A 19764-nucleotide genomic window follows, 5' to 3' on the forward strand; every position below is an offset into this window, starting at 1 on the left:
GCAGTTGGCCTGCTCAGGTTTCACAGATTCACCTGTTCAATGCATCTGGAGCTAGTCAACATGTGTGAGAAAGCTCTGTTCTTGTTAGAGCTTTGTAAATAACAGCATCTCCATGGCCAAGCTCATGGAAAGATTGGAATGTGACACAGTTACACTTCTAAAGCCAAATTTAAATCACTAAAATTGTCTAGTGATTCAGAAGGAAAGAAAAAAAACCCTTCCCCAACCTCCATCCCTGGAAAATGCCCCAAGTTGTCCATTGATAAATTGCCTTTATAGGGTACAAGCTAGTTGGGATTGTCGCTCTCTGCATAATGCTATGTAATAGAGCGGTTATGATTAGTAAAGGTTTATAGATTAGTAAATGTGGACAATAAGAGGCAGAGGTTGAAATGAGTGGAGAATCATGGCCAAGTTCTCTATCACCACAGAAAATGACAATCGTGTGCATGATAATGTAGGAGATACATAGATATATCTCAAGAGAAATTAAGTAGATTACTCTGCTTCCTCCCAGGAAAATATATGTGTTTTTTAAACCCTTGCTGCTTGTCTTGTTTATTTACTTCCAGACTTCAGTGTAACCATCAGTCTCAGCATTACCTCCAATGGCACAGATTGCATTCCATCCTTGTATTCTTGTCTTATGTAATTCTTGTCCATATCTTTCATGAAACCTACATAGATGATCTATCTAATGGACTAGAGGCTTTTCTCTATTTAAAAACTATTATTTACCCAATATTTAAGCCATCCATCTGTTATTTCTTACTCTAACTCAGGCATTCTTTTTTTTTCTTTCATTTTTTTTTTTTGTGGGGCAATGAGGGTTAAGTGACTTGCCCAGGGTCACACAGCTAGTAAGTGTCAAGTGTCTGAGTCTGGATTTGAGCTCAAGTCTGCCTGAATCCAAGGCCAGTGCTTTATCCACTGTACCACCTAGCTGCCCCAACATTATTTTATTTATTTATTTATTTATTTGTGTGAGGCAATGAGGGTTAAGTGACTTGCCCAGGGTCACACAGTTAGTAAGTGTCAAGTGTCTGAGGTCACATTTGAACTCAGGTCCTACTGAACCCAGGACAAGTGCTTTATCCACTGTGCTACCTAGCTGCCCTAACTCAGGCATTCTTAACCTAGGGTCCATTAACCCTAAGGAAGACATGGTTAGACTTCAATGGTTCCATATACTTGGATGGGAAAAGTATTCCATCTTGATTTTTACTAATCTCAAACTGAAATTTAGCATTTCTTTAAATTACGAATTTTGTTTGGCTGGTGGTTGGGTTTTTTTTTGGGGGGGGGGGCAGTGAAGGTTAAGTGACTTACCCAGGCTCACACAGCTAGTAAATGTCAAGTGTCTGAGGCCGGACCTGAACTCAGGTCCTCCTGCATCCAGGGCCGGTGTTTTGTCCACTGCACCATAAATTATGAATTTTGAAGAAAAAAAAGAATTCTGAAAAAGGGTCCTTTAACTTCATCAGAGAGTTGTCAAAGGAGTCCATGACAAAATAGCAATTAAGAACCCCTGCTCTGACCATATGGCTTTCCGACCTCCTTTTCTTTTCTTTTTTTTTTTTTAAGGCAATGGGGGTCAAGTGACTTGCCCACGGTCACACAGCTAGTAAGTGTCAAGTGTCTGAGGCTGGATTTGAACTCAGGTCCTCCTGAATCCAGGGCCGGTGCTTTAACCACTGCGCCACCTAGCTGCCCCCCCCGACCTCCTTTTCTAATCATACATGTGAATATAACATCTTTTGTATCATTTATCACACATAAATCATCGTCAATGACATCATACAACTTCTTCAGTAAGAAATCATTCAACCTTCCCTTAAAAATATTCACTGGTAGGGGCAGCTAGGTGGCGCAGTGGATAAAGCACCGGGCCCTGGAGTCAGGAGTACCTGAGTTCAAATCCAGCCTCAGACACTTGACACTTACTAGCTGTGTGACCCTGGGCAAGTCACTTAACCCTCATTGCCCTGCAAAAGAAAAAATTCACTGGTGGGGAACACAATACCTCCTTAGGCAGCTCATTATGAACTGAAATATGAGGTAAAATCTGTTCCTTCTACTTTTGGGGGGCAGGTCAATGAGGGTTAAGTGACTTGCCCAGGGTCACACAGCTAGTAAGTATCAAGTGTCTGAGTCTGGATTTGAACTCAGGTCCTCTTAAATCTAGGACCGGTACTCTATCCACTGCGCCACCTAGCTGCCCCCACTTTGGTATATTTTTAGTTGGTGCTCAGGAACAATGCTGTGTGATGCTGAGCCGCCTCTCTTTCCTGTTAATGGAAGGCATAAAGAAGAGGCCTATCTAGAACTGAGACTGGGGCCCAGGAGGGTGCGGCCTTGCACTGAAGCCTTTCTTTCTCTGTGTCAACTAAGCCTAGTAATTCCACTATATTTGTTTAATTTCTAGAAAATGAAGCACCAGCCCCACCTCCTGAAGGTAAGTGAATGTGCTGCATGGTGAGTTGTTATGTGGCCTGTACAATTAACCCACCCATCCAAATGTTTTTCACCTGCTTTGGTGTGACATTTATATGCCAATTGAGAGCTAACTACCATGAAGGAATCATGACTGATTTCATAAGTCATCATTAACCAGAGACATAACTAGGATGGGGCAATCAGGGCTTTGACCTGAGGTGATGAATGTAGACGGTATCAACAGTACTGTGGTATGGAAACAACTGCACTTAGCATTTGACTGGAAAGACTAGAGGGATAAGGAGATAAGGACCAGACCTAGGACTTCACTAATATGGGCAATTCCTGGGCAAGGAAACGCCTTCTACCAATGTAGTTTGGCACCTTCTTTGCAGCTGCCCGGAACACTGATGTTAAATGACTTGCCTAGGATCACATAGTCAGTCAGTAGGTATCAAAGGTAGAAATTGGACCCAGGTCTTCCTGGCTCAGAGCCCAACCCTCTTGCCTCCTACGCCATGATGCTTGTGAAATAACTAGTTAGATAGGAGGCTCCCAGGGAGAGGTCCTCCTGTACCTCACCCCCTACCCAACCTTAGCAGCCTCGGAAGTAGTGGCGTCACCCTGTGTTGAGGGTCTGTCTCTTACTCCTCCTCCACTACTCCCAGCCCTGTCCTCCCTCAGCCGCCCTCTCATGGGCATGGTTGGTGGCAGTGCCTCAAGGGCAAAAGAGGCTCAGTTGTTGACTAAGGGTTGGGCCTGGCACACTGGGACATTGCCTGAGCAGACAGAGAATGCTGGCCCCAAAGGGACAGTGTTTTTCATTTGGTCTCAGCCCAAAGACCAGCTCTGCTCTTGGGCATCCCTTGTTAGGTAGGGAACCACTAAGGTGAGAGAACGTAAGCTCCTGTTTGATTGTTTGTCCTTGTGTGCTCAGTGCTTAACACTGTGCCTGGCACATTGGAGGTGCTTGCTATTTGACCGACTGCTTGAAATACAGGCAACACAGGATTTCATTTTTATTTGGTATTTTAAAGAGTATTATTTGGGTTAGGTTTTTTATAGCACTCTATCTATCTACTTATTTATTGTGGGGCAATGATGGTCAAGTGGCTTGTCCAAAGTCACACAGCTAGTAAGTATCAAGTATCTAAGGCCAGGGGCAGCCAGGTGGTGCAGTGGATAGAGCACCAGCCCTGGAGTCAGGAGGACCTGAGTTCAAATCCAGCCCCAGATAATTTTTATTTTTTTTTTTTGGTGAGGCAATTGGTGACTTGCCAAGTGTCACACAGCTAGTAAGTATCAAGTGTCTGAGGATGGATTTGAACTCAGGTCCTCCTGACTCCAGGGTCGGTGCTTTATCCATTGCACCACCTAGCTGCCCCTCAGGTTATTTGAGTTGTAATGGGAGGAGGCAGTTCACCTGTTGCTAGCACACTCTATACAAGTTCACAGTGAACAAGAACCACTTGGAGATAGCTAAGAACATCCATGTGTGTGCACATTTGTGCAGATTAGCCTGTCCTGTGAGGCACATATACCTCCCTGAAGAGAGACAGAATTCCCCTGGGGGTGAAAAAGAAAGATGGTAAGAGGAACATTGGGGTCCTGGCCTTCCCAGAGCAGTGTACACATCACATAATCAGTCTTTATGTTTCTGTCTCCCCTGGTGTCCCAGAAAGATCAAGAATTCCAAGTGGAAGTAGCTCTACTTCCAGTGTTTGGTTTGGTTTTTGCCATTCTCCCTTTCCTTCCTCTCCTTCCCCCCTCCAACACTATCCCTTTCAGATATCAGTTCTCTAGATTCACCGATCCCAGTTTACTTCCCACGGTATAAGTTTTTTGAGTTTTAGTTTTTTTGGTCCAGTGATATAATTGTTATAGGGAACTCCCAGTATGCAAACTCCCTCCACCCAAGCAGCTGTTTTGTAACTTACAGTCTTACTTGTCCAGGGAACTGAAAGTGTAAAGGACTCACTCATGGTCATGGATCTTTAAAAAATGGAAGAGCCCATGCTACTAGTCTTCATTCTAGAAAGTTGTTTTTATTAATTTCTGATCATAAATAAAGTCACAGAACTTTAGAGATCATTTAGTCTAAAATTTTCATTTTACTGTGAGGAAACTAAACTCCAGAAAGAGAAGTTATTTGCTCCAGAGTCACCCAGTTGGTAGCAGAACTGAGACTACCAGCAAGTTGATGCACAAGATAAATAAGGAGACAATGAGAGAGCACCTACTTGCCTTTAATGAATCCACGTCACCTGGCCCAGATGAATTACATCATCAGGGACTGAAAGAACTGTGATTAAAAAATGATGGAAAACAGAATCGGAGAAGGGCAAATTTTGTACTGATTTTTTTTTAAACTGAAGAGAAGAGTAGTTAAAAGTTAAAAAGTTATAGTTAGCTTGACTTAGATTCCTGGAAAAATTTTAAGACAGGTCTTTAAAGAGATGGTTATTGAGCATGTAGAAAAGAAAGCATTGATTACAAAGACCCAGTATGCCTCCATCAAGAATAAGTCATTCTAGACTTATCTTATTCTCTCTTTCAACAGTGTTTCCAAACGGGTAGTCAGGTTCAGCTAGGTGACACAGCGAATAGAGTGCCAGGCTTGAAGTCAGGAAGACCTAAATTCAAATCCAGCTTCAGACACTTGCTAGCTATGTGACCCTGGGCAAGTCACTTAACTGTGTTTGCCTCAGTTTCCTCATCTATAAAGTAAGCTGGAGAAGGGCATGGCAAACCAACTCCAATATCCTGGCCAAGAAAACCCCATACTGAGTCAACAAGAGTTGGACATGACTGAAAAAGACTGAATGACAACAAAGTTAGGGAGAATGCTGTAGACATAATTGACCTAGACAGAGATCTCTAACTCCACTGGTATGAGGAGTCCCTTCACCATTGACCATTATGACCTTTCTATATCTCCAAAAGTTGCAGTGGTTGGAAAACACATAATCTGTTGCCATCCCCTGCTAGAATCATGGTAAGGTCAACCAGAACTTGGGCCCTGCTGGCATAGCACAATTCATTTATAACCACCCTCTGCTTCCAGGCAGCTCTCTAAGATGATAAGCTTTAGGGCACGAGCCACTTGGGTGGGTAGTTTTATCCCTATGGTGCCCCTAAACCTATGAAATAACAGGTCAGGTCCAAAAAATTTTTTCAACTATTTAAAAATAAAACCGACACCAGAGGTGGAAGCTAGATAAAATCCCAGTGATCAGTGATAGACCAGCTAATGAGGAAATCTGAAGTTATCCTTTTCATTTACACAGTCCTTAGCACTTTCCTGCAAGCCTCACAAATAAGCAAAATGGAGCCATTCAATGAGCTGTAAGCTCCCACCCAGCTCCAAGTCTTATTCCTCTGACTCTGTGAGAGCTACTGTTGTCACTCTCATTTGACACATAAGGAAACAAAGGCTCAGACCCGACTGGGGTTTGCCCAGAGTGACACACAGCTAGGAGGTGTATCGAGGTGCAATTCTTAGGGTCCTAGATCTATGAACTGTTTGTTGACAAAAAAAAAAAAACAAACAAAAAAACGGCTGCGATGGCTGCACGTAGCAACTGAATAACTGGTTCAGAAATGGGAGGGATCATCGAAGCCCTAGAGTGCAACTCCAATAGCAAAGATTAGGAAATTGAGGCCCAGGGAGGTGGTGTGACTTGCCCAAGTTTACATAGATACAAGCATCAGAAGAAAGATTTGAACCCGACGCCTCTGACTTCAGAGGTAGTTCTTCCCTCTGTACTCTGTGGCCTCTCCCACTCTTCCTTCTGGATGCCATTCTCCAACCTGGACATCTACTATGACACAGTCCTCAGATTCCGTGCTATGAGACCACTATATGGGGAAGATAACCTTTTTGTGGAAAAAAGCACACATTAAAAAGGTTCAGTAACTGCATCTTCTTGGGGTGGGCTGGGGGAAGGAAGGCAGCATGTGAATCTGACTCATGCAGAATTCCATTCTACATTATTACCCACAGGGTCCAGTCTGGGCCTTCTGGGAGGCTACCCTTTTCTTTAGCATGTGCTTGGATTGTTTAGTCTCTGCATGTCTGGAACATATTCCATCCTCATCCCCAGCTCCTAAAATGTAGGCACCACAGGGCCCTCCATGGCAAGAGGGCTTTACCCAATGTCAGGAAACATGCATTCAAATCCTTGCTCTGACCTTTTTGACCCATGTGACCTCAGGCAAGATGTTTCCCAGTCCTGGGCCTCAGTTTACCTTTCTGTACAAGTATATGACCTTCACAGCCCTTCTAGCTCTAAATGTCTGGATCATATGAGTCCTTAGTTTACTTCAAGGCTCAGCCCAGGTACTACCTCCTAAGGGAAGACTTTTCTGACTCCTCTATCTGCTAAGGCTTTCTCTCTCACACCATCCCACTCAAATGATCATTTATATACTTTATGTGATGAATTCTTTGCATGTCCTCAGTGGAATGTTAGCTTCTTGAGGTAAGGGACTATTTTCCATTCCAATCTGTATCCTGAATACCAAGCATAGCACCTTGAGTATAATGAACCCTTGATAAACGCTTGCTGAATTAAATGGAGTCAAATCCATCTCACAAAAAGAACACAATTACTACAAATCTGATTTCTCTAGTTCCTGAATAATTTAGACTACATTGCTCCAGTCTTCCACCCATCTTCTATAAATAAATTTTTAATTACTCAGGTGGCTAGCTATCACAGTGGATAGGGCATTGGGCCTGAAGTCAGGAAGATCCAATTTCAAATCTGACTTCAGACACTCACTAATCAGTCAGTCAATAAACATTCAATAAATGCCTACAATGTGCCAGGCATTGTGCTAAACACTGGGGATACAAAAAGAGGCAAAGCTGAATGACCTTGGGTAAATCACTTAACCTCTGCAAGTTTCAGATTTCTCATCTGTAAAATGGAGATTTAGCACTTACCTTTCAGGATTGTTGTGAGGATCAAATAAGATAATATTTGTAAAGTTCTTAGCACAGTGCCCGGCACATAATAGGTGCTTTGTAAATGCTAGCTATGAAGATGAAGAAGATGATGGTGGTGGTGGTGATAATCACTGGTTCCCTTTTTTCTTACCACCTCTAGAATTACCATTTATTTTCCATTTATTTTAAGATCCTCTCAAACTTTTTTTGTACTTTCTACACAGAACAAAGTAAAGAAAAGGAGGGTGGATCTGGACCCCCTAAAGGTAAGTTGGGAGGAAGGGAAGGGAGGGATTGTCCTCAACAAAGCTAGGAGCAGAAAAAGCATCAGCAGCTGTCGTCCTGGTGTTCATACCTCTGTAACGCTCTGTTAAGTTATCCCACTTTATTTGCCAGGAGTATGCTTCTTGGTTTTGTTGTTGTTGTTGTTGTTTGTATTTCATCTGCATGATTCAACTGTGTAATGATACACAAGCTACTTGATGCCACTGGACCTTCATGTGTTACATGAACAAAATGAATTTCTTCCCTATCAGGATTGCTGGTCATCCAGAAATATTTTAAATCCTCATGGGTGCTACCCATTAATTTGTATCCAGTTACAAATGAATGGCCAATAGAAAGATGAAGATCCCTTGACAGTGCTTATTTAGTTTTGTTGTTTGTTGTTTTTTTTTAAGCATAAGAAGGGATATGAGAGACACAAGGCAGCAGCATTCCAGATGCTTATATTCCCTTTGGCCTCACAATAGGCATATAGTGAGTATGGAATTCATCTGCACAAGGCTATGGCTGAAATCTTAACAGGCCACTTAGCCCTATGCCTTACCAGCTGATGCACAAGTGAATTATCTCTCTATAAAGGCCAAAATATAGAAAGAATTTAAATTGTTAGACATTCAGCTTTATCCAGATTAGTACTGGGTAGCTTTGATGGGTCTTTTGGGGGGGTGGGGTAAGAGAATTATTTGTTTTATTATCTTTGATATTGTGATAAATCTCTTTCACAGCCACAGGAGTCACCTGGTTTCTGTAGAACATTAAAGGAAGTATTGATGACAAAGCTCATCAACTCTGCCAGATTTACCCAGTGTCTGGGAACCAACCAAATCCTAAGCAGAGCCATCTGTTGGCCTTTGTTCTGACTTCATGCTCCCAACCACTCCTACATCCTATGATTCCTGTCCCAGCCTACCCTGTTCCCCAGCATCCTGGAAGAATGTGTAACCACCATTTGGGCTCCCATCTGTTGATGCTACATAGCCACCCCACCAAGTTTAGTAGAGTTGAGATGGGGGAATATCTATAAGATAAAGTGATTTCTTAAGAATTCATATACCAGAATGTTTACAGTCAAAAGACTATTGTCCCATTCAAAATCTTCCCTTTGGGAGGCCATAAAGTGAGCCCACCGGCACCATCATGGTTTGAACCATTCTTGTGCTTCTCTTATGAAAGTTCTCTCAAGAAGCGTTCCTACACCTTCCTTTCATTCTCCTCAGTGGTGGCAAATCTCCACCCTTTCAGGATAGCTTTGATTTTTGCAAAGAAAAGTCATTTGGAGCCAAGTCCAATGAATGAGGTAGATGACCAAGCTAGGGGACACCATTCTTGGTATGGTATCAGGAGCCTGAATTTTCTTTTACCCCAGTCCTAGGGACAATTCAATAGGAAGCCTTTTAAAAAGGTTTTGAGACGTGGATGTTTGGCCTCAAGGTGTCTGATTTGAAGGTGCAAGCTTATTTGCACCTGACAGTTCTAGAACATTTGTCAAAATAAAATCTCATCATTTTTCTATAACCACAGGCAAGCCTGTCTGTCTGTACTAGTCTCTGCTTCATATTCCTATTACAGATAATCCTGTGCTTCAATGGGTCCGAGATCTCACTGATGTGGGCATTCTCTCCGGGCATGAGAACAGCTTTGTTCTTTTTTCAGGCATTTCACTAGAACTTTCTCCTTAACAGTACTCTATAAACCACCATGGACTTGTTTCAGATCTGCTCTTCTCCATTTCTAGAGGCATCTATCTGATAGTTTAGAAAACCTGGGATCCATTTTCTTCTTTTTATTATGAATCTGTTTTGCAGAGATGGAAATAAGCCTCCAGAAGTGCTAACAAATTTACTCCCAACTGGATTGTGCCTGCGTGTACTTTACTATGTTCATCTTGTTTTCTTCCTTTTTTCCTCAGCTTTCTCGTACAAATGAAGTAACACCCTGGTGCTTTTAACTAGCAGACTGAGAACTTACCTGTGGCCTTTTATTTTAGCTTCCATCCAGTTAATCAACTCTCAACTAAAATGTCTGCATGCTTCATCTATGTATTTTAATTACATTATTCCTTTTTTTTTTAAGCAAGTGGTATGTTACAAACTAGCTTTAGAAACTCAAATATCCCAAAACATAGGCACCCATATGCACAAGTAACATTTGAAGTGTTGGTTACCCTCACCTGAATTTATCACCACTATGACATTTTGTTAGTTTGTGTCTATTGTACAAATGAACTCAGTCTCTGAAACACAGGGTGGTTGTGGTGGATGGAGGATGGCTTTAGAATCAGGAGAATCTGGCTTCTGGTCCTGCCTCAAGACTCCTAAGGACTGCAGGACCACAGGCAAATTACTGCTTTTAGTGTCTCCAGGCAAATCCCTACTGAGATACAGATCTTTTCTGGTTCTCTTTGATTTTTCATTGCCTTCATTCAGCCTTTTCCCTAAAAATTCAAGACTTAGTGGCTACTGAGTTCAATGTATTTTTTTAAACTGGAAATCATTTTTAATCAAGGGTAGAAGTGACCTCACTCAGGGAATCCTGGTGTTTTTTGACTGACAAATGAGCTTTTAATGTCGCTAATACAATAAATTGGTTTGGAACCTGGTCATTGCATCTGCATTCCACCATCCTGAATCCTGGCACTGCCACTTACTAGCTTGTGTGACCCTGATCAGGTCACTTAACCTCTGCAGGACTCACTTTCCCCCTCTGCAAAATAAAGGGATTAGACTACCTGGCCACTAAGGTCTGGTTTAGCCCTACATCTCTGATCCTCTGATGCTCTGACCTTTAGACTCTTCTTACCCCTTAGATGCCCATATGAAAGGTCCTACTCCCCTCTCCTCCTCAGGCTCGGCCCTTATCATTCTGTTCAATTAAACACACATTCAATGAATGCCTCTTGTATATCAGGCACTGTGCTGGGGACTGTAGAGACAAAGACAAAAAGAAACAATCCCTCCCTGCCTTCAAGAACCTACTATGACGCCTGTGGACTATGGGGATAATATTTCCCTAGCAAGTTGAACCTAGGCATTTTCAACCATATCCGAGTTGGTCCACACACTTTGACTCAACAAAACCAATTTTTCAAGACTTAAGGTCTGGGCAGCTAGGTGGCGCAGTGGATAAAGCATTGGCCCTGGATTCAGGAGGACCTGAGTTCAAATCCAGCCTCAGACACTTAACAGTTACTAGCTGTGTGACCCTGGGCAAGTCACTTAACCCTCATTGCCCTTCCAAAATTTTTTTTAAAAAAAGACTTAAGGTCTGAACACAAATATCAATAACCAAATTGTCTATTGCAAAGCGATTTCTGGATGCAAGCTCTTTGGGGAGGAGGTAGTAAATATTATTCCTGTTAGAAACATGGGGTTTCTTTTCCTGAAATTGTTTTCCTTAGTATTTTCTGAAACTTGCCAGTTCTAGTAGAAAGCATTTCCGAGTTTCCCTGGGAAACTTTCTGGCTCATTTGGAGGAATGATGGGTTTTTTTTAGAACATCAGGACAGAAGTATTCTGAAGTCTTGATTTTACACATATATCTTCCTCTTTTCCCAATCTCCACACTCCCATCCCCAAGAATACTTTTTATAATGCCCAGTTTTTTTAAAAAATCTACTATTTTATTAAGTTTTTATTATTATTTTCTGTTTCTTGTATCACCATAGTTATCCTAAATATCCCTCCTCTTCCTCCTCCACCCATATGACAAATAGTATTTTTTAGAGAGAAAAAAAAATCAGCACAACTGATCAATACATTGAAAAAGTCCAAAAATAATTACAGTGTGTAACAACCGTGGACCTCTCACTACACAAAGGGGAAGGTTACATCCAACATTTAAAAAATTATTTTTTCACTTATCAAACATTAATTTTTTCTCTCATCCCCTAAAAAAATTCTTGCAAGAAATAAGCATAGTGAGGCAAAACAAATTCTTGCATTGTCCATTCCAAAATGTTCCTCATTCTGCACATGCAGTCATTGCCTCTCTGTCAGGAGATGGGTAGTGTCTTTCATAATTGTTCCTGTGGAATAACACTTGATCGGTCATTGAATTGATTGGTGTTCTTACATCTTTCAAAATTTTTCATTTTTGAAATGTTGAGTTAAATGCCTAACTTTCACCAAACTTAGAAGGTACTCATCTACTATGGTCGATCCAAATTAATTATCTTCCTTAATTTTTTGATATAATTATCATGACTTTATGAAAGCATGTGAAGACTATCTTTTCCTTCTAGTATGGAATTAATTCGAGGATCTGAGAGTGGATTTTTAAACTATGCTCATCTAGTGCCCTCCAAAAGCAACCAAACAAACAAAAAGTGAAGGATGATATGGCCTCTTCAGTTAGTTTTTCATTTCCTTGTCCAATATGGGTGGAAGTTCTTTGCTAAGTTTATGGTAAATGGTATTTTTTTTTCATTTTTGCAGCAACACACAAGCCAGGCGATAATGTAATTATGAAGGACCCCAATATGGTACCACTTAGGGGCAGAGGGAATTGGAAACTGAGATCATTGAGCTATTTCAGTAATTTACATCCTTGGGAAATACTTGATTTGAGCTCGTTTTATGTTGAGTTCTCTCTAGCATGAATAGTGTAAGAGCAAAGTTCCAGGAGAAATGGTTTATCATTAGAGAATTGCAAGTCATTTGAAATACAGAATACATTTCAAGGACCTTAACAGCCTCTGAAATTTTCACATTTTAATGTTGAATGTGCATCCTAATTCTTGCATGAAAGTCATATTTGTAAATGGACTTTGCCTACTTGCACCCCTGTTCTTTCTATTTCCCTTCAGTGTGGTAGCATTGCATATGCAAACACTTTTTGTTTTGTTTTGGTTTGGTTTTGGTAGGCAATGGGGGTTAAGTGACTTGCCCAGGGTCACACAGTTAGTAAGTGTCAAATGTCTGAGGCCAGATTTTAACTCGGGTACTCCTGAATCCAGGGCTGGTGCTTTATCCACTGTGCCACCTAGCTGCCCCCAAATATGCAAACACTTTTAAGCTGTGGTTTAAACGTAGGCCAAACTTGCTTAAATTTGCAGAAAGGAGATTAAACACTGATTTATGATGCTTATGTCCAAAACAATGCAAATGTGTCAATAATACCAAGGATAACAATTGTACTTGTTGAAAAGGAAATTACTGAATTAACATGGTCCTCAGATAAGAGAGGCAGTGTGGATCAGTGGGAAGAGCACTGCATCTGGGTTCATAAGACCTGGGTTCAAATCCCAGCTCTGTCACCTGTCACTTATGTGACCTGGGGCAAATCACTGTTACTTCCCTATGCCTGTTTCCTTTTTACAAAAGGATGAGGTTGTCCCTGTGGCCCAGCTCTAAATCTATGATCCAAGGAAATGTAAAGAGAGAAGGTTGTATTAGGTCATCTCTAAGGATCCTTCCAACCCCAATTCTGTGATGTGAATAGGCTTTGACTCTGATTTCACCATTTGGGGATTTTAATGTTACCTCTTTACTCAGTCATACAAAAAACCTTTCACACAGCACATCGGCACTAAACCTTTGATTTGATTGAGTTGGTCTGCTGCCTGCATTTTTAAAAATTTATTACACTGAATCACCACTCCGCTTACTGAGGGTTCCAAGCTTCATCCTTCAGTTTGAAGTTCTCTATCCAAGTGGTTCTTTCCTCCTTTTTTCTGCAGGTGTCCTTTTCTCATCTCATCTCTGGTTCTTCTCTCACTACCACCTCTCTCCCATCCCCTCACCTCCCAAAGAAGGTTAATGTGGACAAGGCTCTTTTTTTCCTTGATTATTTTCTTCCTATTTCTTTTCCCAGGTGAAGGTGATGTCTCTCCACCCAGTGCCCTTCCAGCAGGTTAGGATGGTTCTAATTTTTAAGTTTAAGTTTACTATTGATTGGTTAGAAAAAAGGAGTGTAAGTCAGTTTCTAGGTGAAACTCTGAGCCACAAGAACCTGGGATCTCACCTAGGATGGCTCTATGGTCAGGAACTAAATGAAAAATGTTGGCTTGGACTATAATTTTTACAGAGTTGAAAAAGGAAACTTTGCTTAATGAATTAAATACAATTAATATAACTTGGGATACTAATTGGACACAAATAGCATTGCTTGAGTTTCCAGTCCAGCCATATGCTTTCGTGCATATAGTTTTATATTTACAAAGATCCTGGTGATATAGCACATAAACCAACTTCAATATTCTCTCCATCAACAGAAGAGCCAGCTTTTGGGAGGAGTAAGAGGGTGTGACATCATCCCAAATTCGTTTAACAGTGTCATCCAGGTTACTCTTTCCTTTCAGATATCAATGCCCGAGCACTGGCAAGGAAAGACTCAGGTGAGCCCAATCCTGAATATACCACACATTCCATTTCTAACTTTCAAATGACCACTAATGACCTCCTTTCTTAAAGGCATGATTGCTTCTGTGATTCTGCTTTTAACATTTGTTCTATTTTAGTTTTATCCACCATGGTAACCTTCTAGTGCATTTTGTTTACAAGAACGTCACTTTGACAGGAAATCAGTGGTAATTTTATACACATGGTGAAAGTTTAGCCAAGTTTTATCATTACTTTTGTTTTCTTTTCAAGTCGATTCAACAAGCATACTGTGTGCCCAGCACAGAGCTAGGTGCAATGGATTAAAAGGCAAAATGAAGTAAGGAATGAAAAAATATTTATTAAGTACTTACTATGTGTTGTGTACACTGTGGTAAAGTGGTAGGGATAAGATTAGAAAATGAGATGCTTCCTTTTATCTTCTGTCAGATATCATGCTTCTATAATATTTATCAAACATGGAGATCAAGAAGTCATAGAAGAATCTCTCCATTCTTAGTGACTGACCTTCTTCGAGTGTCAGCTCAATTGTCACCTTCTACAAGAAGTCTTTACTGGTCCCCACTTAATGCTAATATCTTCCCTCTGAGAATATCTGCAATTTATCCTATATGTACCTTGGTCATAGCCAAAGATTTATCTGTCTGGTAGAACCTGCCAGAGCTTGTGCTTTGATGCCTAACCTTCAAAGCACCCAAGTTCACTTCCACCCCATAATGAGGCAACAAAGGAAGACATCTCTCAAGGCCCATGATGCACATTGCTATTACTTAACAAGAGGCATTCTTAATTCTGTTCCTCGACAAAATGGTAGACAGGACAGTGAATAGAGAGCCAGTCTTAAAGCCAGGAAGACCTGAGTTCAAGTGTCATCTCTAACTCATATTAGTGTGACCCTGAGCAAATCACTTAACATCTTAAGGTCCCAGTAAGCACTCTAAGACTACAATTTACAGGAAAAAAATATGTCTGCCTACATTGGTGGAGGGAGTTTCCCTCACCTGGGAGTTCCCTATATCAATGAAGTCCTATCGCGATCCTTTGACAAAATAAATCCATACAGTATAAAACATCAACGTAAAAATGTGTATGTGAGAGATATCATTATGTAATCCCTCCACCCCAGTATAAATATGAATAATTGGTTTCCTAAATAGCAAAACCAAAAGTTAACAGGAATGTTCAGCTTGCTGTAGGCAGTATTTTGTTGGAAAATGAAGCTGTCTTTCTTTCAAAGGAAAATGGGAGCATTCTATATATCCTTTCTAGGGGAGCTGGAAACATCGAAGCCTTATTCATTCAGTTGTGTTTTTTCTCTGCCAGTTGAATAGCAGCTGCTGAAACTGTCCCTCTTCCTCTATAGCTCTCAGCAAGCTGCTTTGTACACAGACTTCAGGGACTAAGGAATGCCTGGCATTCCCTCTCCTGCCTTTCTCCTCTTAGCTGAGCTGCCTGCAGCTCTGTGTGATTTCTAAGCACTCTGTTATCCCAGGTTGAATTTTTCTAAGAGAAATGTCTTGATTAAAAATTATTGCATGAGATTAAGAGAAAAGAGAGGGGGAAAAAGAAGGGAAAAGGAAGGGAGAGAAATAGGAAGGAAGGAAGGGAAGGAAGGAAGGGAAGGAAGGAAGGAAGGAAGGAAGGAAGGAAGGAAGGAAGGAAGGAAGGAAGGAAGGAAGGAAGGAAGGAAGGAAGGAAGGAAGGAAGGAAGGAAGGAAGGAAGGAAGGAAAAGATAAAGGAAGGAGGAAAAGAAAGAGTCTGTGAACTTTTCTCTCTTTATGGACTGGTATCCTAAAGACTTTTCTTGATTCAAGAAGACACTTTTGGACTTCCTAGTCATAGATGAGCCTGGACAAGTCAAGGCTCCTCACATGTAGCTCACTAAAAGAGCCTAAATCATGGGTTTATCTATAGGATGAGCAGCAGGTCCATCTGGCTGATCTTCTTCATGTACTCATCAAGCCAAGAGCATCAGCCTTGGAATGTTCACCTAATCTCCTTAATCCTCCTTCTCCCCCTCAGGGACTGCTATATAGGCTCTCCCGATTCCATCCAGCTTTAGAGCAGTCTCATGGGCACTGCCATCTCCACTTATTTGCCACTATTGTATACCTAGAAAAGGAAGATTAGGCTGTTTTAGAACAACAATGATGAAAATAAGACTGGTAAATCCTGGTACTTGCTTGCAATATTTCCCTCTGCCCAGGAATGTTCTCATTCTAATGTCTTTTTTCCACCATCATGGAGAGCTATGCTAACAAGAAGATCTCATTTTACCGAAGCCCATTAGCCTGTAAAAATGGGAAAGCTAAGCTATTGCCTTATAAGAAGGTAGGTTCCTGAGTTAATCCAAATGCTGAGCACAGGTAAGTCTTCTTTCTGGGGACAACCTTACTTGAAAAGTGACCTCTTACTTCCTGCTTCTTAGAATGGTCTCTTGGTGAATCCCCAGTTGGGGAAGAACAAGACAAGCAGAACTCCAACACCTCCCAAAGTGTGCTCTTTGTGGAGAAGCCTCAGAATGGAACAGTGAAAGTTGGTGAGTGTCTGGAATTTATTTAGTGCTGCTCTTGAGGGCAGGGACTGTCATCCCTGTTTGTATTTGCATCCCTCGTGCCAGCTCTCTGTCTGTTGGTTGTCTGTCCATTTGTCTAACTATATGATCTGTAGATCTGTCTATACCTCTATCATTCTATTATTCCATCTGTCTACATATCATTCCATCTGTCTACAGATCATTCCATCTGTCATTTATCCATCTACCTATTGTTCTATTTGTCTGTCATTCTACTTACTGGCATACCTATTGTTTCATCTGTCTGTCTAGCTAGATATCTTAATAATGTGGAAAACTGAGATAGCAGCCCCATAACCTTCCACTGTCAGGGTGCTTTACATTTCACAGGTACGGTGACTATATACACAGACCTGTGCTGCATAGGGTCTGATAGGCAGTCAGGTGAGTCGATCATCTGTTTCATCAGTACTTCAGTGGATGATCTGGTACCTCACTGATGTGGACATTCTCTCTATCTGAAGAGAACAAAACCCATCTACACCATTTCATCTTGTGCAATTCAGATGTATGTTCTCACACAGATACTCCAAAGAGGATCCACCTGCCATCGTGTGGGAGGTCTCTCATCCTTCATAGACTAGACCTCTTTACATTTCATGGGGAGTTATATAGCACTGGGACTGCCCATCTGCTTGCCCTCTCTGGCTCTGGGACAAGCCTACCTCTCTTTCTTATTATATGCTTCTCCAATAACTTCCCTTCCACTTCTTGAACATCCACTGAAGTGGACTCAAGCCCCACCTGTATCACTCCTTTACCCACTGGTTCATTGGCCACTTTGCTTCTTCAAAAGTGGCTGTGTTCCAAGATTCACAGACATGTGGCATTACTGGGAGAATGTTTGTGAATTTTTAAAAGGATAATTATATCACTAAAATATGTAGAGTCACAATATTTTTGAAGGTAGAATAGAATATGTAGAAAGCATTCCATAGAGACAGCCTGCTATAGTGAGCAGAGCGCTGGCCCTAGGGCCATCAGTGCTTGGTGTTCAAATCCCACCTCTGCCTGAGACTTACTGGGTGACCCTGGGAATCCCTTCAACTCTCAAAGCTACAAGCTGCAGAGGAGCTGGTGACCTGTGGGGGGAGGGGGATTTTCCTCATCCAAGAGTTCCCTTTCCAGTGAAATCACAGGTCTAGCTTCATCCCTCTTCTGGTGAGCAGTGTAACAAAGCTTAGTCTTTAAAATCGGTCAATATGATATATATAAATAAAGGTTTGCAACTGATTTAATTCAAAGTCAACTTTTACAATTAATTTTAGGTCATGTCTGAAAAATATATGCTCCTTGAATTTTTTTTAAACATTCAGTGAATCCAAATTCCAGGAGAACATCTCAATATTATAATAGCAGTAAGTTTTAGGTTTCCACAAGTGGGTCCCAGTCCTTTGTCCAGCCATATAGATAGTCTGTGGTCACTTGATTATTATATTTGGTAATACTTTTTCAGTCACAGTCTCTAAGATATTGGGTTTTAGAACTGATTTTTTTTTTAGTGAGGCAATTGGGGTTAAGTGACTTGCCTAGAGTCACACAGCTAGTAATTGTTAAGTGTTTGAGGCCAGATTTGAACTCAGGTCCTCCTGAATCCAGGGCCAGTGCTCTATCCACTGCACCACCTAGCTGCCCCTAGAAGGGAATATTTTATTTGTAGTTTTATTTGTAGGCAGCTAGGTGGCACAGGAGATAGAGTACTAGACTTGGAGGAAGGAAGACCTGAGTTCAAATCTAGACACAAACACTTACTAGTTGTGTGACCCTGGAAAAGTCACTTAACTTCTGGGTTGCCTCTCTTTCTTTAGCTATAAAATTGGGATAATAACAGCACCTACCTTAAAAGATTTATGTGAAGATAAAATTATATAATATTTGTAAAGCATTGTGTAAATCTTAAAGCACTATATACATATTACCTATCATTATTGTTATTAAAAATATCTGGAGGGAATAGAGGATTTTCATTAACTTTTCAAGTTTGGCAGAATAATCTGGTAATTAAATAATAGTTTCTAGCTGATTATGAAACAAAAATACATATGCATTTTTTTAACCAAAGTTGTAATTATGTGTGTGTTTTTTAGGTGAAAATATTACTTTTATAGCCAAAGTTGAAGCCAAAGATCTTCTTAGAAAACCCACTGTCAAATGGTTCAAAGGAAAATGGATGGACTTGGCCAGCAAAGCTGGGAAACATCTTCAGCTGAAGGAAACTTTTGAAAGGCAAACTAGGGTATGATCATGACCTCAAAGTGTAATTGCTCATTGTCTTGTCAGTGGAGATGACTTTCCCCAGGTGACTGAACCTTTGCTCAGGATACATCCTGGTGGGGAGGGGTCATGCCCAGCATCAGCACCAGGACCAGCAGTGATGGCACCCCATCAGCCTCCCCAGCAGTCACTGAGGGGTTTCCCTCTTTTTTTTTTCAGGGCAATGAGGGTTAAGTGACTTGCCCAGGGTCACACAGCTAGTAAGTGTCAAGTGTCTGAGGCCAGACTTGAACTCAGGCCCTCCTGAATCCAAGGTCGGTGTTCCATCCACTGCACCACCTAGCTGCCCCCTGTTTCCCTCTTTCTGAACTGAGAAAACTGAGACAAGGTCACACAGGTAGCCTGCCTCAGATGTAGGATTTGAACTCATTTCCTCTGGCTCCAGAGTCAGGGGCTCATTCTACTGTACCAGTGGATGACCATGCACTTGGATTCAGGAGTCGAAGAGTCAGCTTCCAATACATGACCGTGTCATTTTTAACTTTGTACTTGTAAGACAGGTGTGAATTATGCCAACCCATCTCGTTTCAGATGTACACATTTGAGATGCAGATCATCAAAGCCAAGGAGAACTATGCAGGAAACTACAGGTGTGAAGTGTCCTACAAAGACAAGTTTGACAGCTGTTCCTTTGACCTCGAAGTGCACGGTAAGGTTTCTCAGCTATCGGGATCTTTCCGGTTCCTTGCCAGGGATCCTGTCCATTAACTAACTATGAAAGGAATTCCTTTTTGAAATAGAACTCTATGCTTCTGGCTCCAGTGGATTTAACAATAAATTGATAAGCATCAATGCTTAGGGTTTAAAGATAGGACTAACTAGGTGGGGGGGGGGGTCGCTACCAGGGCTTTTCTGCCAGGTGCTAAAATTCAGAGGGAGTTGACAGCACTTGCTGTCAAATAAT

The 19764-nt window shown here is 41.3% G+C and overlaps 1 protein-coding gene across 8 annotated transcripts in view; it reads left to right on the forward strand.

Annotated features, from left to right (window-relative positions):
• MYBPC1 (myosin binding protein C1) overlaps window positions 1-19764 on the forward strand; it is a 103653-nt gene that overhangs the window by 24323 nt on the left and 59566 nt on the right. For 4 of the 8 annotated variants that reach the window (XM_043966819.1, XM_043966822.1, XM_043966820.1 and 1 more), the window contains exons 2-8: window positions 2426-2455; window positions 7612-7653; window positions 13484-13522; window positions 13971-14006; window positions 16440-16550; window positions 18674-18822; window positions 19392-19509. In XM_043966819.1, the coding sequence (XP_043822754.1) occupies window positions 2426-2455; window positions 7612-7653; window positions 13484-13522; window positions 13971-14006; window positions 16440-16550; window positions 18674-18822; window positions 19392-19509 (525 nt within the window). The remainder of the gene's footprint in view (window positions 1-2425; window positions 2456-7611; window positions 7654-13483; window positions 13523-13970; window positions 14007-16439; window positions 16551-18673; window positions 18823-19391; window positions 19510-19764) is intronic. The other 4 variants (XM_043966825.1, XM_043966826.1, XM_043966827.1 and 1 more) reach the window with 2 other exon arrangements.

Source organism: Dromiciops gliroides, chromosome 5 (genome assembly GCF_019393635.1).
Source record: "Dromiciops gliroides isolate mDroGli1 chromosome 5, mDroGli1.pri, whole genome shotgun sequence".
NCBI classification, from domain to species: domain Eukaryota; kingdom Metazoa; phylum Chordata; class Mammalia; order Microbiotheria; family Microbiotheriidae; genus Dromiciops; species Dromiciops gliroides.